The following is a 23,627-nucleotide window of genomic DNA, read 5'->3' as shown; positions in this document are numbered from 1 at the left end:
AGATCCTCGGGTGCTGCGAATGTCAATCAAATGACTAAAGTGACGTCATAGTGAAGATTGTAGGTTAATTGTTTTAATGCCTTGATTGATTGATTGAGACTTTTATTAGTAGATTGCACAGTATAGTACATATTCCGTACAATTGACCATTAAATGGTAACACCCCAATAAGTTTTTCAACTTGTTTAAGTCGGGGTCCAAGTAAATCAATTCATGGCCTGGCTCGCAATTGATCGGTAGCTCGCGATCGACGTAATGGGCACCCATATGTTTAGTAATTATAGACGGGATGGGTTGTATATGCAAATCCATGCATAAACAACAACTAGGGGAAATGAGGTAATACATAATTAACATAATCTAAAACTGAGTGTTTCCATTTAGTTTTTTCAGTATACATTTTGTTTATTGCTTGCATTTAGTAGCTATTGATTGAATCAATTTAATAAACAGACTCGTGTTCAAGCTGTCATTATGGTACGCTAAAAATGCCCAAGTGTATACTGCTTTTAAGTGTTTGCATGACTGCGGGTACGCCGACTATCCCACTTCCAAAGACATGCACCTGGGGATAGGTTGATTGGCAACACTAAATTGGCCCTAGTGTGTGAATGTGAGTGTGAATGTTGTCTGTCTATCTGTGTTGGCCCTGTGATGAGGCGGCGACTTGTCCAGGATGTACCCCGCCTTCCGCCCGAATGCAGCTGAGATAGGCTCCAGCACCCTCCGTGACCCCAAAAGGGATAAGCGGCATAAAATGGATGGATGGATGTTATAGCTGCTCTGTGGCAAAATATAACATTTTCGCTTAAATGTTTTAGGTGGCAGAAAGGTTTTTTTTAAATAATATTTCCGTTTCACAAAAAGCTAATGTTGAGCAGTGATACATAACAACACAACAACCAAAAGTCAATGAAGACGTGTTTGTGAACAGAACAATACTTTCTTGTACATTTGAGAAAATATGAAATACAATTTTAAAGGGGTAAAGACAACTATTGTATATATTTGAATATCCTTGCTAGTATGGAATGTGACATTTTTGTCAAAGCTTAGTTTGCATAAATCTGCATAATATAATCTACAAGTACAAGGTGTCATGTCTGTGTAATCATGTTTTGTTTTAGTCATGTTTTGTTTAGTTATTGGACTCTTTAGTTTCTGGCTTTTCACTCCCTGGTCTTGTTTCCATAGTTACCCATTAGTTTCACCTGTTTCACGTTTGGACTCATTGTGCACTCTTGTTTGTCACCATAGCAACCCATTAGTTTTCACCTGTCACGTCACGCACCTGTTTCACATTTTGAGTCACGCACCTGTTTTCACTAATCATGTCGGTAGTATTTAAGTTCATTGTTTTCAGTTTGTCTTTCTGGTGACATCCCGCATTCTTACCCCTGTCACACTCTGTCTACCTCTGCGCACTTCATGCCACGTCCAAGTAAGTTTTTTTCTATTAATGCCACAGTTAGTGTTTTTGTTTAATTGTTCACAGTTTTTTTGCCCACGTGCAAGTCTTTTTGTTTTTCGTTAGTCAAGTTTGTACATCCGCCTTGAGCGCACTTTTTGTTCCTTTGAGTGTTATTATTAAATATGTATTTACCTTCACGCCATGACCAGTCCAGCTTTACTTGCATCTCGGGAAAACAAACACACCATAGTCCACGTCCTGACACAAGGTTGTTATTTGTGGAATTAATTATCAATTTTGGAGTGATTTGACTTTGTTTAGCCAGTCATGCCCTGCAAGTCGGGCTGGGCGATATGGCCTTTTATTAATATCTCAATATTTTTAGGCCATGTCACGATACACCATATATATCTCGATATTTTGCCTTTGCCTCGAATGAACGCTTGATGCATATAATCACAGCAGTATGATGATTCTATATGTTTACATTAAAACATTCTTCTTCATACTGCATTCATATATGCTCAGTTTAAACTTTCATGCAGAGAGGGAAATCACAACTAAGTCAATTTAGCAAAAGTGTATTTATTAAACAGTTATTAAGCAGTGGCACAAACATTCATGTTATTTTCAAAACAGAAAGTGCAAGATTGTCAGAGACATTTTAAAACAAGCTATTAGTGCACTTTTGTGCATGATGTCACTAAGATGACATATCAAAACAACACTAAATTAAAGTGCACTTTTTGTAAAAAAAAAGTCACTACAACAGTTTAAAACATATAAGGTGCACTTTTGTGCATGATGTCACACAATATATTTCAATAACTGTCAAATAAAAATGAGCTGCATAATAGGTAATGGAATAATGTATGTCCTTCGCTATGTGGTAGGTTCCTGCGGACGTTATCTCCTTCTGTTGTTGACTATTTTTACCATGTGGTGTTGATGTGGAAATGGTTGCTTGGGCATTTTGTGGGTGTGGCACCGGCCGGAGATGTTGACATGCGGAGTTACAAGCACTCTTCATTATCTAGCGGATGACTTTTCAAATGGTGCTACACAATAGCAGTGCTGCTACTTTTTGTAGCAACACTTTGTAAAACATCTTCCCGCTTTGAAGCCAAACCACCGCCAGACGATGGACCCCCTGCTGTTTTTCTTAGGAATTAATTCTTCCTTCATTTGTTACCACACCGCTAGCATCACAGCTAACTATACCATGTTGCTACCTGTCTATCCTCCGCGAGAGCGTATGACATTGCGACAGTATGGGACGTATGTAAGAAGGTGCGCTTGTTTTATGTCTCTGTGAGAAGCAGATACAAGAAAGAGTGAGAAAAGCCTGAAGTGTAATGCCCGTAGCTATAAGCAACTGCGTGAGAACGTACTGTATACTCGAATATCACGATATAGTCATTTTCTATATCGCACAGAAACAAACCCGCGATATATCGAGTATATTCGATATATCGCCCAGCCCTACCTGCAAGTACTGTCATGTTCAATCAATCAAGTCTAAATCACAAAGTTATGCTTCCAGAACTACAAGACATATACTTTGTGGTGACCACAGGCTTAAATAGAAAATACATATGAGTTAGAATGAGATCAACAACTACAATATCAACAACCATGCAGTGTTTTCGAGCAACACAACATCTCAGTCACTCAAGTTAACCATACAACAATGAGACACTGTATGTAATGTAAAATAACCTAAAATGTCAGATACATATGGTTTTCATTAGACTGATAAAAAAAGGTACCAAAATCATGGACAATGATCTTTGCGATATGTTGTGATGATCTACAATCATAAACTTCCAGGCATTACTAAACAAATATTTACTGCAGAACTCGAAACAAAACGCAAATGACTAACCTCGAGAGGAGAGTCGGGTTCATCCAAGATGTTCCTTTCACTGTGTATCTTCTGCATGGTTCCTGTAGAACTGGGGTCCATCACCAGCACGTTGTGACTAGCAGCTCTGTCCAACTTAAAGTCACTTTTTCTGGAGTCGGTGGTCCTGCACACCTCGTAATTGTACACGTGTTGGAGAGTCCCTGTCCCCAAAGTGTCTGAGTAACGTGGTGGATAATATGGAATGACAGGGAGGTTGGAGTGGTACAGGACGCGAGACTGTCTCCACCTGTACACTTTGACTGATATGATGAGCAGCAAGCAGGTGATGAAGAGGAAGGAGACCACAGCCAAAGCCAAGACTAAGTAAAAAGTCAGCTTGTCATTGTACTCCTTGTCGTGCATGCTAAAGTCAGTGAACTCTGACAGCACTTCAGGGAAGCTGTCCGCCACCGCCACGTTAACAATGACTGTAGCTGAACGAGAGGGCTGCCCGTTGTCCTCCACTAGAACACTCAGTCTTTGTTTGACGGCATCTTTATCAGTGACTTGGCGGACAGTTCTTATTTCTCCATTGTGTAGGCCCACTTCAAACAGCGCCCTGTCTGTGGCTTTGTGCACTTTATAGGAGAGCCAGGCGTTCTGTCCAGAGTCCACATCCACAGCCACCACTTTAGTCACCAGATAGCCCACATCTGCTGAACGAGGCACCATTTCAGCCAGCACCGAGCCACCTGTCAGGACCGGGTACAGGACCTGGGGGGCGTTGTCATTCTGGTCCTGGATTATGACGCGGACGCTCACGTTGCTGCTGAGAGGAGGAGATCCTCCATCCTGAGCTCTGACGCGGAAATTAAACTCTTTCAGGTGCTCGTAGTCAAAAGAGCGCACTGCATGGATGACTCCACTATCAGCACTAACAGACACATATGAGGAGACTGGCACTCCGTTAACAGAGGAGTCCTCCAGCATGTAAGAGAGACGAGCGTTCTGGTTCCAGTCAGCGTCTCTGGCTTTCACTGTGAATACAGAAAGACCTGGAGTGTTGTTTTCTACAATGGAGGCCTCGTATGAGCTCCTCTCAAAGACAGGTGCGTTGTCGTTCACATCTGAGATGTGTAAGGTGAGAGTGACGCTGCTGGAGAGGGAGGGCACTCCCTCATCAGAGCACATCACTGTGATGTTATACTCACTTGACCTCTCTCGGTCTAATTCACTGTCCGTCACTAAACTATAGAAATTGTTCTCTGAATTTGTTAGTATAAATGGAATATTATCATTGATAAAGCATTTTACAATCCCATTGTCCCCTGAATCCAAATCCTCTACGTTGATAACAGTAACGACAGTATTGATTTCTGCATCCTCTGATATCACGTTAGATTTCGACATAATATTAATTTCAGGTTTGTTGTCATTTACATCTTGTACATCTATAATCAATTTACAAGAATCTGTGAGTCCTCCATCATCACTTGCAAGTAAATTAATTTGAAAATGTTTGGATTTTTCAAAGTCAATATTTTGAATTAGGGAGACTTGTCCACTCTCCTTATTTACATTAAATATTTTTCTAACATTATCAAGTGTGTTGGTTATTGAATAAGACATTTTAGAGTTTAAATCTGTATCTGCATCAGAAGCAGTGACTGTAGCCACAATTGTACCTGCAGGTGAATTTTCAGTAACAATAGCTTTGTATGTAGGCTGTGTAAAAATTGGGGCATTATCATTAGCGTCTAACACTGTAATATGAATCAACATTGTTCCTGACATGCGCGGTTCTCCTCCATCTACAGCCGTTAACACCAGAGACATCTGCTCCTCCCTCTCTCTGTCTAAAGGCTTCTGCAAAACCATCTCCACGTTTTTATTCCCATCCGCATTATTTTGTAATTTAAGAGCAAAATGATCAGTTGGGTTTAACTCGTAATTATTAAGACCGTTATTTCCCACATCAAAGTCCACCGCCCTTTCTAAGACGAATTTTGCCCCAATGATGGCAGATTCGCTTATTTTAAATTTCATCTCATTTTTTTCAAAACTTGGCGCATTATCATTAATGTCTGTAATTTGCACATTAACGCTGTAAAACTCGATGGGGTTTTCTAAAATGATCCGAAATTGCAGCGCACAGAGAGCGGTGTGTGCGCACAGCGCCTCTCTGTCGATCCTCTCTTTGACGAGGAGGACGCCTTTTTCACGGCTCAGCTCGATGTATTCTTCATTGTTCCTGGAATAGATCTTTGCTTTGCCAGCAATCAGACGTCGTATTTCCAGACCTAAATCCTGTGCTATGTTGCCCACCAAAGACCCTCTGGTCATTTCCTCTGGAATAGAGTAGCTCGCCTGGCCGAGCACTGCGTCGAGGGCGCAGAGACACACAAACAGGAGTACTTGCCCGTTCATTGTTCTGTCCAATTCGCACCAGCGCAGATCCACTTTGCTTATAATCCACAAAAAACAGGCACTTTTCACAGTCAAACGTCGAATACAATCCACTTTTTGCTGAAACAAATGGCTTTCTTGACCAATATTGTTCTATAACTGGCAGAAAAAGCTCCGTTCTTCTCCAGTTCTGTCCGTTATGTGTGTGTTTTTTTTAAAGCTGCATGATGGACTGCGCCCAGCCAACAACACTCTGGTCTGCAGCGCCCCCAAGAGTCAACAGTGCCACACTGCAGCCTGGTATATGATTTTTAACTCCCTCACCATTGCTTGACACACCAGCCACACATGCACTCACAAGGCTCATGAACAATGTCTCCCCTACTTTTTATGTGTGTGAGCCAACGCAAAAAACTCCCTGAGCATTCAGTGGAGCACATGCGAGCAACATCAGACGTACACACTGTGGCTACACCAGCAGCACACCTGTCCCAAACCTGACATCATCCATCCATCCATCCATTTTCTAACAATCAAATGGCAGCAGTCACTTCTAGATTATTTTCTAATATAACTGATTTGGCCCACTTGCAATTAAAATAACAAAAACATACATAGGTTATGTGCTAGCATTGGGATCCTGCTTTGGAAATAATATGTTCCCTTTTCAGAGATCAAACTATTCACATGTTGCACGATAAGATGTGTGCTGTTGCACAAACAAATGATAAAGTTCCTGTAACCTTTTGTCTGTAAAATATATCATTACAGATTTCATTAGCATCTCTGTAATCTAATAACAGCATTTCAAGATTCATATCCATAAATTAACATTCTTAATATATGACAGTGGAATAAGCACATATTTGATTAGGGAGTGCGGGTGTACAGCACTTGTTTGTATCACCATAATAAGAGTTATAAGCATTTAAATCTCTTATATGGAACCTGTTATGTTAAAACGATTTCCCTACCTTTTAGAGATGCGCGGTTTGCGGACACAACCGCGAAGTCCGCGGATTATCCGCGGGTCGGGCGGTTGAAATAAAAATTTTTTTGATTTTATCCGCGGGTCGGGTCGGGCGGTTGAAAAAAAAATAATTCGATTTTAAATAGATTCAGGCGGGTGGCAGTTAAACCAATTCGGAAATATATATACATAGTTAGATGTTGTTACCCACATACGAAAAACGAGCAGGCACCTGCAGCATATGCCACAACAGAAGAAGAAAAAAAAAAGAGATGGACACTTTTACGGAGCGGAGAAGGGACGCCTCGCCGGGGTCCGGGACCGAGGCCCCTTCCCCGAGAGGGCCCCACCGGGAGCCGTAGGTGAGGTGATCCGCGAGAAGGGCCCGACGCACGTCCAGGGTCACCACCGCGCCCACCGCACCGACACCCCGCCTCGTCCGCCTTCGCCGCGGCCGGCGTCACGCGCAGCAGGTAAGCAGCTTACCTGCCCGCCACCCCCGTGGCCGGGGGCTCGTAACAGGGGTCACTCCGCACGCTCCGCCCACGCAGCTTACCTGCCCGCCACCCCCGTTGCCGGGGGCGCGTAACAGGGGTCACTCCGCGCGCAGTGCGCTCACGAAAGGGGTGGGGCTCACCCTGGTGAGCCGAGTGGGCCACTTTTGGTAAGCAGAACTGGCGCTGCGGGATGAACCGAACGCCGGGTTAAGGCGCCCGATGCCGACGCTCATCAGACCCCAGAAAAGGTGTTGGTTGATATAGACAGCAGGATGGTGGCCATGGAAGTCGGAACCCGCTAAGGAGTGTGTAACAACCCACCTGCCCAATCAACTAGCCCTGAAAATGGATGGCGCTGGAGCGTCGGGCCCATACCCGGCCGTCGCCGGCAGCGAGAGCCGCGAGGGCTAGGCCGCGACGAGTAGGATGGCCGCCGCGGTGCGCGCTGAAGCCTCGGGCGCGAGCCTGGGTGGAGCCTCCGCGGGTGCGAGGGACATCGCACCTCCATGCGCTTGGAGGTGCGCTCAGCGCGGCTCCTAGATGATTGCGCACTGGTGTGCGTCTGGGCCGTGACAGCGTGGCACGCGAATGTCTGTACTGCATTGGATCAGTCTCCTTTCTTTAACAGGCAAAAGCTTTATAACCTCACTAATGCCTTGCATCGTCTATATTAGATATATAACAACGGGCGGGTGCGGTTTTGATTAAATGTTAGATCGGGTGGATGGCGGATGGTTGACGACTTTTGTGATGCGGTTGCGGATGAAATAATTGCCTATCCGCGCATCTCTACTACCTTTTGTTTTTGGGATTTATTAGGGATCTGCATAAACCTCGCAAATTTGAAAACAAACCATTGTGGCATGGCGGAGATAATTATAAAACAATCTGGCTTTCCTTGGTACTTACTCTAAACCAGTGTTTTTCAACCTTTTTTGAGGCAAGGCACATTTTTTGCATTGAAAAAATCCAGAGGTACACCACCAGCAGAAATCATAAACTCGGTTGACAGTAAAGAGTCGTTGTCGCAATTGTTGGATATGACCCCCCCCCCCCCCCACACACACACACACACACCCTGGATTGTAAATAATTCAATGTATACACCCTAATGATTATCTTGTGTGATGACTGTATTATGATGATAGTATATATGATAGTATATATCTGTATCATGAATCAATTTAAGTGGACAACTTATTGGGGTGTTACCATTTAGTGGTCAATTGTACGGAATATGTACTTCACTGTGCAACCTACTAATAAAAGTCTCAATCAATCAAAACTTTAAACGATAACCAAGCGTGCATCTCTATAGCTCTTGTCTCAAAGTAGGTGTACTGTCACCACCTGTCACATCACGCCCTGACTTATTTTGAGTTTTTTTGCTGTTTCCCTGTGTGTATTGTTTTAGTTCTTGTCTTGCGCTCTTATTTTAGTGGCTTTTTCTCTTTTTTGGGCATTTTCCTGTAGCAGTTTCATGTCTTCCTTTGAGCGATATTTCCTGCATCTACTTGGTGTTAGCAATCAAGAATATTTCAGTTGTTTTCATCCTTCTTTGTGGGGACATTGTTGATTGTCATGTCATGTTCGGATGTACATTGTGGACGCCATCTTTGCTCCACAGTAAGTCTTTGCTGTCGTCCAGCATTCTGTTTTTGTTTACTTTGTAGCCAGTTCAGTTTTAGTTTCGTTCTGCATAACCTTCCCTAAGCTTCAATTACTTTTCTTAGCGGCACTCACCTTTTGTTTATTTTTGGTTTAAGCATAAGACACCGTTTTACCTTCACACTGCCTCCCGCTGTTTCCGACATTTACAAAGCAATTAGCTACCGGCTGCCACCTACTGATATGGAAGAGTATTACACGGTTACTCTGCCGTGTTACTCTAGACAGCACCGACACTCAACAACAACACATAATTTGCAGACTATAATTACTGGTTTTCAAAAAACATTTTAAACCCAAATAGGTGAAATTAGATAATCTCCCACGGCACACCAGACTGTATCTCACGGCACACTAGTGTGCCACGGCACAGTGGTTGAAAAACACTGCTCTAAACGAACCGTTTGAAATTTGGCCCATTTGTGGCCTTTTTTTCAGTTGTGACATCAGCGAATATCTCCATATATGGGAAAGGTTTACGCGATTCCGCTATTGTAACCCAACGTTGTAGTCAACACAATCCTTATTTTTCTCTATCCTGTGTAAATGTATCTACTTGCATGACATGTGACACATTTACTGTTTCATACTTAAAAACAAACATTAAAAACTGCAAATACCCAACAACAAAATGTCTTTATACGATACAAAATGCTCCATATGCTATAAAAATATTTAATTTACGATAAATGACAAGTTTAAACCAAACATTCATCAATATTTCTTTTTAATCGGTTATGTGATGAATAATTATGTACATTTTGATTGCCTAGACATGATGGTGCAGGCAGGTGTAATGTTTTAATCAGCAACTAAACTTTTTTTGAATAGCTCTTAAATATTTTGAACAGTGATAATTATTGAGTTGTAAAAACTACAAATTTTAAATAAGAGATGGCCAAGTAAGATGACGTCAGAGATTATAGTTGCTACATTATTAATGGTGTTTGACTGAAAATAGTCAACTTATCTGCAACAACTATTTTAATGTGATGTTGCTGTTGTCCTATCCGCAAAAACTGAGACAATTTTGATCAACATTTGAGACAGATTTGAGACAATTGTGATTAAGGGCTGCATAAATAAACTTTGACAACTACCCCAAGATGATAAAAGAATCAGGTCACATTTCAAATGATGCTATTTGGCAGTGCTCCACACAACAAAATTATTTGGAAAATGAACTCGCTTATACTAATCCATGTATCAAGATAAATGTTGTCATTAATGATAGTTTTGTAGTGAAAAAATCTTCCGAATCTGATAGTTATGTTGATGAAAATATACAAAGAATGCTAACATATTCTATAAGACTGTATTTTTTTACTTCTGTAACACTTTATGACATGTAATTTACCGACAGTCAGTAGTAGATGTTATTGAAAATTGCATGGATAGGAAGATTAACATATTAAACCACGTAGATTTCATATCAACGTTAAAATGACGCACGTGTGTCGAGTTAAAGAAAACTCAACCATTAAGAAAACATTTCTCAGTTGCCCATGGTGCTAATCCGCATCTGGACTTTGACTGCACGCATGTTTCACATTGAACAACTAAAAAATAAATCAAACCACTAAGTACTTCATATTTTCATAATTTATGGAGGTTTTAAGGTAAAAGCTGAAAATAACATAATTTAAACAATTCCAAAAAGAACATTCCACATTCAAATTATTTTAAACTAACCTCTAAAGGAGAGTCGGGTTCATCCAAAATGTTCCTTTCACTGTGTATCTTCTGCATGGTTCCTGTAGAACTGTGGTCCATTACCAACACGTTGTGACTCGCAGCTCTGTCCAACTTAAAGTCACTTTTCCTGGAGTCGGTGGTCCTGCACACCTCGTAATTGTACACGTGTTGGAGAGTCCCTGTCCCCAAAGTGTCTGAGTAACGTGGTGGATAATATGGAATGACAGGGAGGTTGGAGTGGTACAGGACGCGAGACTGTCTCCACCTGTACACTTTGACTGATATGATGAGCAGCAAGCAGGTGATGAAGAGGAAGGAGACCACAGCCAAAGCCAAGACTAAGTAAAAAGTCAGCTTGTCATTGTACTCCTTGTCGTGCATGCTAAAGTCAGTGAACTCTGACAACACTTCCGGGAAGCTGTCCGCCACCGCCACGTTAACAATGACTGTAGCTGAACGAGAGGGCTGCCCGTTGTCCTCCACTAGAACACTCAGTCTTTGTTTGACAGCATCTTTATCAGTGACTTGGCGGACAGTTCTTATTTCTCCATTGTGTAGGCCCACTTCAAACAGCGCCCTGTCTGTGGCTTTGTGCACTTTATAGGAGAGCCAGGCGTTCTGTCCAGAGTCCACATCCACAGCCACCACTTTAGTCACCAGATAGCCCACATCTGCTGAACGAGGCACCATTTCAGCCAGCACCGAGCCGCCCGTCTGGACCGGGTACAGGACCTGGGGGGCGTTGTCATTCTGGTCCTGGATTATGACGCGGACGCTCACGTTGCTGCTGAGAGGAGGAGATCCTCCATCCTGAGCTCTGACGCGGAAATTAAACTCTTTCAGGTGCTCGTAGTCAAAAGAGCGCACTGCATGGATGACTCCACTATCAGCACTAACAGACACATATGAGGAGACTGGCACTCCGTTAACAGAGGAGTCCTCCAGCATGTAAGAGAGGCGAGCATTCTGGTTCCAGTCAGCGTCTCTGGCTTTCACTGTGAATATAGAAAGACCTGGAGTGTTGTTTTCTACAATGGAGGCCTCATATGAGCTCCTCTCAAAGACAGGTGCGTTATCATTCACGTCTGAGATGTGTAAGGTGAGAGTGACGCTGCTGGAGAGGGAGGGCACTCCCTCATCAGAGCACATCACTGTGATGTTATACTCACTTGACCTCTCTCGGTCTAATTCACTGTCCGTCACCAAACTATAAAAGTTATTTGTTGACGTTTTTAAAATGAATGGCATATTTTCACTTATAAAGCATAAAACATTTCCATTTTCTCCAGAGTCCTTATCTTCTATGTTTATCATCGTCACAACTGTATCCAGTTGAGCATCTTCAGAAATGATATTTGACTTAGACATTATGCTGATTTCGGGCTTATTGTCATTCATGTCTTGCACGTCAATAATTATTTTACATGAATCCGTGAGGCCTCCTTCATCACTTGCCAGTATGTTTATCTGATAATTTCGGGACTGCTCAAAATCAATATTTCCGATCAACTTTACTTCTCCGGTTTCTTTGTCGACCTCAAACATTTTCCTGACATCATCCAGTGCATTTGTTATCGAATAGGTTATTTTAGCGTTGGAGCCCTGGTCTGCATCAGAGGCAGTGACAGTAGCCACAATTGTTCCTGCAGGTGAATTTTCAGTAACAGTAGCTTTGTATGTATGCTGTGTAAAAATTGGGGCATTATCATTAGCGTCTAACACTGTAATATGAATCAGCATTGTTCCTGACATGCGCGGTTCTCCTCCATCTACAGCCGTTAACACCAGAGACATCTGCTCCTCTCTCTCTCTGTCTAAAGGCTTCTGTAAAACCATCTCCACGTTTTTATTCCCATCCGCATTATTTTGTAATTTAAGAGCAAAATGATCAGTTGGTTTGAGCTCGTAATTACCAATGCCGTTAATTCCCACATCAAAGTCCACCGCCCTTTCTAGGACGAATTTTGCTCCGGTGGTTGCAGATTCGCTTATTTTAAATTTCATTTCGCCCCCGTCAAATGTCGGCGCGTTATCATTGATGTCTGTAATTTGAACTGCTATGCTGTAAAATTGCATGGGGTTCTCTAAAATGATTTGGAAGTGCAAAGCGCACGTCGTCGACTGTCTGCACAAGGCCTCCCTGTCGATCCTTTCTTTCAGCAGCAGGACTCCTCTCTCTCTATTTAGCTCCATGTAGTTGTCGCCATCTCGGTTATAAATGCGAGCTTTTCCTAACAAAAGACGTTTGGTTTGCAAACCTAGATCCTGAGCGATGTTGCCGATGAGAGATCCTTTGGGCATCTCCTCCGGGATGGAGTAGCTGACCTGCCCGAGCACGCAGGCGACGCAGAGGAAAAAAATAAAGAGTAGCACTTGCCTTGGCATTGTTCTATTCCTGCACAAATCCGAGCCTTTAAAATCCACTAAGAATACATCCCATTCGACGCCAAGCGTAGATGTTTGATATCCGTGAGGAAAAAACACAATTCTGACCGCTTCTCCAAGTGCGTAATTGTTCCAGCGCTGCGTTCTTTGTCGTCGTCTCTCTCTTGTATGCGCAAACAACATGAGAGTCGCTGCATGAAACACCCTCACAGCCAACACTGCTTTTCTATGGATCAACAGCGGCCCTAAGAGTCCACTGAGCCAAACTGCACATTTGTCTACTCTGTACAAAAAAATTATGTAAAAAAAGAAACAGTCCTCAACTGGCAGCTACGGCTGTCAAACGAAAACCATAAAATTAAAGTAAAACATTGTAAACCAAATAATGATGATAAACATTATATTTACAGACATTTTCCAGAAACGTTTTGTGGAAAAATATCGTAATTTTACAGATTTTTACTAAATTATTAAGATCAAGCACCTTTAATAAAGTGACGATGCAAACTCTGCAGAAAAAAATACCTTTATTCTACAGAGTTTCTCCAAGTTATTACGATCAAACACCTTTAATGAAGTGACAATGCTGGCAGTTTCACAGAAAAATACCATTATTTTACAGATTTTTTTCTGAATTGTTTAGATCAGCCACCTTTAATAAAGTGACGATGCAAACTCTGCAGAAAAATTCCTTTATTATACATTGTTAGTACGGACATAGACTTTTATATAAACAAGCTACATATTTAATGAAATATAATTACTGTCATTTTACATGAATTTGAAAGTAATTTAAGAAAACAGAAAATGCTATGTATAATTAATTTGGTATTTTTCTGTAAAAAAAAAAAAAGAAATATACATAGTTTGTCATTACTGGCATATTACTTAAAATAACAGGCAGATTGTTTATTTGCCGATAATGTCTTCAATTCTACAGTTTTATAAACTATTTAAAAAAAATAGAAAAATTACAGTAGAAATTTAGAGTAAATTAATCATAAAAAATAGGATTTTTTTTTTTTGCAGTGTAATATTTACTGAAATATGCCTTGGACTATTCCTATATAATTGTATCTCGTTAAATAGACAACTTTAAACCAGCAGTTTCATTCATGCACTACACCAGGGGTAGGGAACCTATGGCTCTAGAGCCAGATATGGCTCTTTTGATGACTGCATCTGGCTATCAGATACATCTTAGCTGACATTGCTTAACACGATAAGTAATGAATAATTCCACTGGTAATCACAGTGTTAAAATGAACGTTCAAAATATAAAACATTCTCATGCATTTTAATCCATCCATCCGTTTCCTACCGCACCTGTTCAAGAAGTTGCATTAATGGTAAGAAGTATTTTATTTATTACTGGTTAGCTTCAGAATAACAATGTTATTAAAAAGAATAAGAGACTTATTTTTCCCTAAAAATGTTGGTCTTACTTAAAAATGCACGCGTCTAGTTGTATTCAGTGTTAAAAAATAATATATGGCTCTCACGGAAATACATTTTAAAATATTTGGCTTTCATGGCTATCTCAGCCAAAAAGGTTCCCGACCCCTGCACTACACTATGATTTCTTGGACACAGACAATGTATTTCCTGGAAAATTCTGACTTAAACAATTTCACCCTGGACACATATATTTATAAGCAGCTATACGGAAATGTATAGAGGAGTCACACTACACACAATATACAGAATTAATGAAAAATACAATTTGCTACAATTAAATTGTCTTGCCTTTAGCTATATACTCAGGTTGTATCTGCACACCATACCGGCATTTAACTTTGTTTGATGAAGGTACATGCTTTATAAAATACATTGTTTACTCCTTACAAGTGCAACCAGCCAGACGTTATAACAATATGCAATCAGGTTTGACATGACAACAAAGAGGGATTAACATGAGAATGACCAACAATCACGAGTAGGGATGGGCCCTGTTGGAGCTAATTTCTTATTTTGTAGTATAGTTTAGTTATTGTTTGGATTGAATTATTCTAAATTTTTTAAATTATGATTCTATTTGTTATTTGCAAGGAATGGTAATCTTATGACATTATTAAAAATATGATATATATATATATATATATATATATATATATATATATATATATATATATATATATATATATATATATATATATATATATATATATTACAGTAAAAACACAGGTTACTAGGGTTACAAAAGCTCCTCTTGGCTGCTGACCTTTATGACAGAAATATATGCACAGTGAGTAAGCGAACCATATTTACAAAATATTGAATGAACAATCGGAATACATGACAATTAATACATATATATATATATATTTTTTTTGAGCAGCCCTCTTATTTGTTGTTGGTTTAGTTTTGATGTTTTCTTGGTTATTTGTTTTTTTGTTTCTTTTGGGCACTTAATTTGAAAGCAGTCGGTAAGGGAACAGCATTCCCTTTGGTGGGCAAATCATTTTTTATTTACCGGAATTGGAGTGGCACATAAATTGTTTGTTGCTTGCTTTCTTTGGAAACATAAACCATATGTTTGTTTAAATTGGACTTTGATTTGAATAGTGTGTTTCACATCTGTATACACTATAATCCTGTGCGACATATAATGACCGCTATGATTTTATTTTGCAAAAAAAGCTTGATTTGAAAACGTTTTTTATTTCTACATCAAGTAAAAAACATGCCTCTGCTCTTTTTTGTGATTGTGTGATCCGTATGTAAAAATCTATTTAACAAATCAAAAATATATCAGATGTTAAAGTTCCAATGATAGTCACACACACACTAGGTGTGGTGAAATGTGTCCTCTACATTTGACCCAACCCCATGTTCACCCCCTAGGAGGCGAGGGGAGCAGTGAGCAACAGCATGCACCGCGCTCGGGAATCATTTGGTGATCTAACCCCCAATTCCAACCCTTGATGCTGAGTGCCAAGCAGGGAGGTAATGGGTCCCATTTTTTTGTAGTCTTTGGTATGACTCGGCCGGGGTTTGAACTCACAACCTCTCAGTCTCAGTGCGGACACTCAAACCACAAGGCCACTGAGCTGGTCTGCAGCAAATGGTGTTAAAACCTGTCTTAAATAGGACCTATTATGCAAATCCATCTTTGTTTTTCCTATTGGTACCTGTTTTGGTGTATTTGGGATCTGCGCAAGTCCTAAACATTTGAAATCAAGCCATGGAGGCATGGCAAGGATATTTATAAAACAACCTTGTCTTACTTCCTCCAAACAAGCCATTTGGAATTTGCCCAATTTGTGACATCACCGGATATCTCCATATATGGTAGAGCTTTGGCTAAAGTGCCTTGCGCGTGTCCGCCATTGTAATCCAACGCTATAGTCAATAAGTTCCTTCTTTTTTTCCCATCCTCTTGTTTTGGGGCAGACAGGCTCATGCATCCTCCGCTGTTGCCATTTCTAATACAAAGTAGCACATAGTTTGAGCTTATATCTCTCAACAGACTCCATATGGAAGCGCTAACAACTATAACATTGCTGATGGGTAGAAGACACAGTCAAAGTGGAGGCATGTAAATAAAATGGCCCACCATATGGCGCATCCTGAAGAGAAGGTCAGAAAGTGGCCTGTAAAACCTAATCTATGCCCAATTTTGACCAATGAACCAATATTACATATTTTGTAGACAACAAGGATGTATTTTAAATGTAGAAAAAAATCATAATGACCCCCTTAAAAAGAGCTATTGAAATGTCTGCTAAAGTAAAGGACTGGAATAGGTGATGATGTACTATGAGGAAAAAATGGAGTGCAAAATGCAAAAATCTTAAATATATATGGAGTGTACATTTTATTTTTGATAAAGTATGAGCTTGCTGTGTTTATCAAGCATTGAGAAGACTAAAATAACACTCATAAATATTTTACGGGCCTTTCTTTACATTAGCTTGATGCTAATTTCTGAAAGAAAGCATTCAAAAGTACAATAAGGCACCACTTTTTGACATGCACGAGCTTGATGCTCATTGCTCATCAGTGCATATGCCATATTCATGCTTATTAGCATTTGCGATTTTACATGGAAAAATGTGGTTTTGAAAACTATAACTAACATGCAGGTTACAATCAAGCAATATATATATATATATATATATATATATATATATATATATATATATATATATATATATATATATATATATATATATATATATATCAGTGACGTGCGGTGAGGTTGATGGCTGGTGAGGCACTGACTTCATCACAGTCAGATTTACAAACATATGAACCCTAAAGAGTATCTTATTCACCATTTGATTGGCAGCAGTTAACGGGTTATGTTTAAAAGCTCATACCAGCATTCTTCCCTGCTTGGCACTCAGCATCAAGGGTTGGAATTGGGGGTTAAATCACCAAAAATGATTCCCAGGCGCGGCGCCGCTGCTGCCCACTGCTCCCCTCACCTCCCAGGGGGTGATCAAGGGGATGGGTCAAATGCAGAGGACAAATTTCATGACACCTAGTGTGTGTGTGACAATCATTGGTACTTTAACTTAACTTTAACTTTACACATACAAACTGTAGCACACAAAAAAGCACATTTAATAAAGAAAATGTTATTATGGTCTTACCTTTACTTAGAAATTAAGTCCTCACTTAAACTTTCCACGTGCAAGATTTAATCTATTTAAAAAAGTGTAACCGAGGGTTTATAAATGTCGCCTATACTGTATGAAACTACAAAATAAACACGGAGGCTCCAGTTTACACGAGGACCACTTTATTTACCTTCTTTCAAAAACCTCCGCAACGTGACATCACTTCTGCTCTTAGCACCTTCAAAATAAGAGCTCAAGGCATATACTGTATAACAGCGCATAACAAGAACTTAACATCACAAAGAGGAACGCCCATGAAAATAGGTTACAAAAGTTATTTAATAAGAAGCCAAAAAGTGCAAAAACAATAATGTTCGTGTTGGAGGAGTTGTGAATTAGGTACACCTGCAGTCTGCAGGTGTATCTGCACAGCAGGCCAGCAGTTAGCCGAGTCATTGCGCAATCCATGTTGCGGCACTGAGTGACGTGCCTCAACTGGCTGCTGATCACTGCACCGTCTCTTCTCAGTATTTGAACGACAAATGTGAAAATTCAGCGATTTTGAATAAAAATAATCTAAAACTGGTGAAGTTAAATGGAAAATAACTTTATAGTATAATCACTGGATACATATAACAATTTAATTTTTTTTTTTGTCCCTGCAGTCATTCACAACTCCTCCAACACCAACATTATTGTTTTTGCACTTTTTGGCTTCTTATGAAATAATTTTTTTAAATAGATTCAATCTTGCACGTGGAAAGTTTAAGTGTTGGCTTTAGTTGATATAACAATTCTACGGCGGGGGTGCAGGAAGCGAGCCTCAGCCAGTGCGTCTTTTGCAGCCGTTTTATGATCGCTCAGCACAAGAAATACTTTACACACATACAGTTGTTGACAAAATACACTGTACATTATATACCTCAGCTAACTAAACTATGGAAATGTATAATATAGTTCATATAGCAATACAGTCTCACTGCACAGCAGGCCAGCAGTTAGCCGAGTCATTGCGCAATCCATGTTGCGGCACTGAGTGACGTGCCTCAACTGGCTGCTGATCACCGCACCGTCTCTTCTCAGTATTTGAACGGCAAATGTGAAAATTCAGCGATTTTGAATAAAAATAATCTAAAACTGGTGAAGTTAAATGGATAATAACTTTATAGTATAATCACTGGATACATATAACAATTAAATTTTTTTTTTTTTTACATTTTTTTTCTTTCCATGATGGCAGGTGAGGCCTCACCTGCCTCTAGTGACTGCACGTCACTGATATATATATATATATATATATATATATATATATATATATATATATATATATATATATATACACACACACACAATACTGGACTTATAGTACAACATTTTGTATGACTCCACTAAAGACAAGACTGGCACATTCAACTTAGTGCCAATTGACTACTAACTGACTACGCAGGTGTGGTGAAATTAACCTCTGCATTTGACCAATACCCTTGGCCCACCCCCTGGGAGGTGAAGGGAGCAGTGAGCAGCAGCGGTGGCCGCGCTCGGGACTCTTTTTGGTGATTTATCCCCCAATTCCAACCCTTGATGCTGAGTGCCAAGCAGGGAGGTAATGGCTCCCATTTTTATAGTCTTTGGTATGTTGCGGTCGGTGTAGGTCACGACCTACCCATCTCAGGGCGGACACTCTAACCACAAGGCCACTGAGCAGGCTAAATCTCGCGCCAGGCCGTACCCATATCCGCAACAGGTCTCCAAGGTGATCAATCCAACTGCTTTACTGTAAGGTCGGCCGCCGCCGCCTTCCTGAAGCTTCTTTTTGGAACTACCTCAGATTGAAAAATGGTCCCAAGAAGAATGGGGACGGCGTGGCGAAGTTGGGAGAGTGGCCGTGCCAGCAATCTGAGGGTTACTGGTTCAATCCCCACATTCTACCATCCTAGTCACGTCCGTTGTGTCTTTGAGCAAGACACTTCACCCTTGCTCCTGATGGGTCGTGGATAGCGCCGTGCATGGCAGCTACCGCCATCAGTGTGTGAATGTGTATGTGTGTGAATGGGTGAATGTGGAAATAGTGTCAAAGCGCTTTGAGTTCCTTAAAAAAGGTAGAAAAGCGCTATACAAGTACAACCCATTTACCATTTCACCATTTTAAATAAATAAAGTTATGTTCCGAATGCATTTCTACATAAACAACCATTATTGTAACATTTTAAATCATAATATGGTTGGTTGGAGGTGCAGCATCATGTACAACTACAGTAAGTAAGTATACATTTTACTTTAGAACTTGAAAAACTATCAGATACAAAAACAAAGAAAGTATGTTTAAGTACTTGACTCACCAAAGTTGACATCTGTGAAAAGTTTCCTGACATCTGCTTGGTCACATGTGGTGTATCAGCATCAGCTCCATCCACACTCACTAAACTTTGACTCATGGCTTGCATATTCTTCATGTCACTTTTTCTGGAGTCGGTGGTCCTGCACACCTCGTAATTGTACACGTGTTGGAGAGTCCCTGTCCCCAAAGTGTCTGAGTAACGTGGTGGATAATATGGAATGACAGGGAGGTTGGAGTGGTACAGGACGCGAGACTGTCTCCACCTGTACACTTTGACTGATATGATGAGCAGCAAGCAGGTGATGAAGAGGAAGGAGACCACAGCCAAAGCCAAGACTAAGTAAAAAGTCAGCTTGTCATTGTACTCCTTGTCGTGCATGCTAAAGTCAGTGAACTCTGACAGCACTTCAGGGAAGCTGTCCGCCACCGCCACGTTAACAATGACTGTAGCTGAACGAGAGGGCTGCCCGTTGTCCTCCACTAGAACACTCAGTCTTTGTTTGACGGCATCTTTATCAGTGACTTGGCGGACAGTTCTTATTTCTCCATTGTGTAGGCCCACTTCAAACAGCGCCCTGTCTGTGGCTTTGTGCACTTTATAGGAGAGCCAGGCGTTCTGTCCAGAGTCCACATCCACAGCCACCACTTTAGTCACCAGATAACCCACATCTGCTGAACGAGGCACCATTTCAGCCAGCACCGAGCCGCCCGTCTGGACCGGGTACAGGACCTGGGGGGCGTTGTCGTTCTGGTCCTGGATTAGTATGCGGATGCTTACATTACTGCTAAGAGGAGGAGAGCCTCCATCCTGAGCTTTGACAGTAAACACTAGTTCTTTAATTTGTTCATAGTCATATGAGCGAACTGCACTAATGACTCCACTTTCTGCATTAACGGACACAAATTCAGTTACTGGAGTTCCTCGAATTTCACACTCCTCCAACATGTAAGAAACACGAGCGTTCTGGTTTTCATCAGGGTCTTTAGCACTAACTTTTAGCACAGAAACACCTGGAGAGTTATTTTCTGCAACACTTGCAGTATATAAGCTGACCGGGAAGACAGGAGCATTGTCATTCACATCTGAAACCTTCAAATTAAAAGTCATTTTACTAGACAGAGGAGGTGAGCCAGAATCTGATGCAACGACAGTGATGTTAAATTCTGGCACACTTTCACGATCTAAGTCAGCATCAGTAAGTAATGCAAAATAATTTCTCACATTGGATTTAATTCTAAATGGAACGCGGCCCTCAATGGCACACCTGACGTGACCATTTTCTCCAGAATCTAGGTCTTTAACATTAATGATACCAATAGTGGTACCAGCTGGGGAGTCTTCTGACACAGGACTAGTGAAGGACATCACATTTATGACTGGAACGTTATCATTTAAATCTATTACTTCTATTTCCACTTTAGCAGAGTCAGCGAGCCCACCTTGATCTTTAGCTTCAACCATGAACTGTACTGTTTTCTCTTTTTCATAATCTATTTGTTTTGCTACGGTTATACACCCTGTTTCCACATTTATATAAAATGTATCTTCTATTTCTGCATTTGATTTTGAAAACGAATATGTGACTTTTGCATTTGATCCACTATCTGCGTCAGTTGCATTCACAGTTAGAACGTGAGTGCCTTTTACTGCATTTTCAACCACTTTAGCTTTATAAATTGTTTGATTAAAAACAGGAGCATTATCATTTGCATCTTGAACGATTATGTTCATATTTACTGTACCTGACCTTTGTGGAGTCCCACCATCCACAGCCACTAATTTTAAAGAGAGTCGGGGTTGTTCTTCTCTGTCTAATCCTTTCTGCAGCACCATTTCTGCATATTTACTGCCACCAGGACTGACGTGTTCCTTTAAAACAAAATTATCACTCGGAGTTAAAATGTAGCTCTGCAGACCGTTTGCACCCACATCAGCATCATGTGCACTTTCCAAAACAAAACGGGATCCTAATGCTGCCAACTCGCTTATTTCAAATTGCAAATGATTATTTTTAAAGGCAGGGGCGTTGTCATTGACGTCCAACACTTCGATGGTCACAGGGTGCAATTCCATGGGGTTTTCCAATAAAATCTCAAAGGTGAAGCTGCACGGCGTCACGTCTCCACAAAGCTGCTCTCGATCTATCCTCTCATGGACGACCAGAAGCCCTTTGTCCGTCCTCAGCTCCGTGTACTGGACGTTCTCCCCCGTCACGATGCGGGCACGCCCAGAACGGAGTCTTTTTAGATCCAAACCGAGATCTTGGGCCACATTACCGACAAGCGAGCCTTTTTTCATCTCCTCTGGGATTGAATAGCGGATCTGTGCCTCCGTTCCATTTAGGAAAAAACACAAAAAGACAAAGAGGCAGGCCGCCCGTCGCCAAAAACATCGCCATCTTCCTCCTCCACTGCAATGATCCTCTTTAGACTCCATGTGAAAAAAATAATATGAAAGTAAAACGACTCTATATAAATACTTTGACTAATAGGAGCAATACGCATTCAGATGAGCGTGTTTTTTGTACGGTTGTTCACACGAAGCTCTCTTCTATAAATGGCAGTGACAGAGAAAGACGCTGCACTGCATCACGTAACTATCACATTCATTTCTCATGCAATAGCGTCCCTTAGAGGCTGAAATGTGAAAGTGGTCCAGATACACACACATTCAAAACAATGCCTTTATAAATAATATGCTATCTTTTTTAAGACTAGCATTAAATAATAAAAAGGTACAAGAAACACAATCAATATATGTGTTTTAGTTTGATGTAATTCACTCAAACCTCAGCACAAATGACTGATAATTATGATGGAACTAAAAATAGTAAATAATCAAAGGGCTTTTCATACAAATTGACTATCCATCCATCCATTTTCTGCGCTTGTCCCTAATGGGGTGGCAGCGGATGCTGGAATGTAGCCTAAACTGCCCTTCAGGACCACGGACAGTCACCCAGAAACACCATGTTCATTAGTGTTTGTACCAATAATATAATGAAATCCATCCATTCCTAACTAGAGGTAGAGACATATTGATGATCACTCTAAGAGAGCTATATCAACCGAGTGCTTCACTAATAAACCTTGACACATAAACCTGCACATTCACTAAACTATAAGTGGTGTTGTACACACTGCAATTCAGAAACTGCAAAAAACCTCTAAGTGTCACAATGTTACATTACATGATAAACACAAGACCACTATGCACTGATAAAACAGTGCTACATTTAATGTGAGTATGCAAGTATCCTGCAGCGCACAAACACAATCCAATTTGGCTTGTTCAAGATATTAAAAAAGTCCCACCATGTGTCATCATTGCAGAATATTCAAGAAATATAACCTATTCAATTGGGAAAACTTAATAAAGTGTGCTGATTCACTTATTGTACCTTTTAAATTACCGAGGACCTAAGAAACTTTGTAAATGTAAAAATGCCAACAGCACAACTAAGCATGGCTCCATTTGGTGCCGTTCAAAAAAGTGTGTTTGAGCAGCTATCTTTTTCTAATTGAGCATGTCAAACACTGAAAACACAATCTGAAAATATCAGGGAAGTAGCACCAAAAGCATCATTTAATTAGGCCTTTAAAAATGACTGCTTGAAAATCAAAATTGTAATCATAATTTAAAGGCTGTATAAAAGAGCAAAGGTGTATAGAGTGAAATATGCATTTTATCAGAACCTTGGAATTTTACATTTTAATATTGTTATTCTGTGTACTATGTTTTCAATGTGTTGCTGAGGGATTAGAGATGGATATGACAGTACATGGCTATAATGCCATGTGTTTATTAATATGTATTGTCCTTTGTAAACAAACTCAATATTATTA

The 23,627-nt window shown here is 40.5% G+C and overlaps 2 protein-coding genes across 7 annotated transcripts in view; both read right to left on the bottom strand.

Annotated features, from left to right (window-relative positions):
• The window catches only part of LOC133583004 (protocadherin gamma-C5-like), a 212,622-nt gene that overhangs the window by 185,929 nt on the left and 3,066 nt on the right, over positions 1-23,627 (bottom strand). For 2 of the 6 annotated variants that reach the window (XM_072912440.1, XM_072912441.1), the window contains exon 1: positions 10,491-14,869. The exons of 2 other annotated variants lie outside the window; for them this stretch is intronic. In XM_072912440.1, coding sequence (XP_072768541.1) covers positions 10,491-13,061 — 2,571 coding nt within the window. In that variant the 5' untranslated portion in view covers positions 13,062-14,869. Of the gene's footprint in view, positions 1-10,490; positions 14,870-19,782; positions 23,403-23,627 lie in introns of those variants that run through there. 2 more of the 6 variants (XM_072912444.1, XM_072912453.1) reach the window with 2 other exon arrangements.
• Positions 2,699-6,272, bottom strand: LOC133583016 (protocadherin beta-16-like). Its single transcript, XM_072912381.1, has one exon. The coding sequence runs from the start codon at positions 5,682-5,684 to the stop codon at positions 3,228-3,230; it is 2,457 nt and encodes an 818-aa protein (XP_072768482.1). The 5' UTR covers positions 5,685-6,272; the 3' UTR covers positions 2,699-3,227.

This window comes from Nerophis lumbriciformis, linkage group LG36, assembly GCF_033978685.3.
Source record: "Nerophis lumbriciformis linkage group LG36, RoL_Nlum_v2.1, whole genome shotgun sequence".
Classification (NCBI taxonomy): domain Eukaryota; kingdom Metazoa; phylum Chordata; class Actinopteri; order Syngnathiformes; family Syngnathidae; genus Nerophis; species Nerophis lumbriciformis.
This window is presented reverse-complemented; position numbering and strand designations above follow the sequence as displayed.

Coding starts and splice junctions, on each gene's coding strand:
- LOC133583016 (XM_072912381.1), bottom strand. CDS start 5,684: ATGAACGGGCAAGTACTCCTGTTTGTGTGTCTCTGCGCCCTCGACGCA.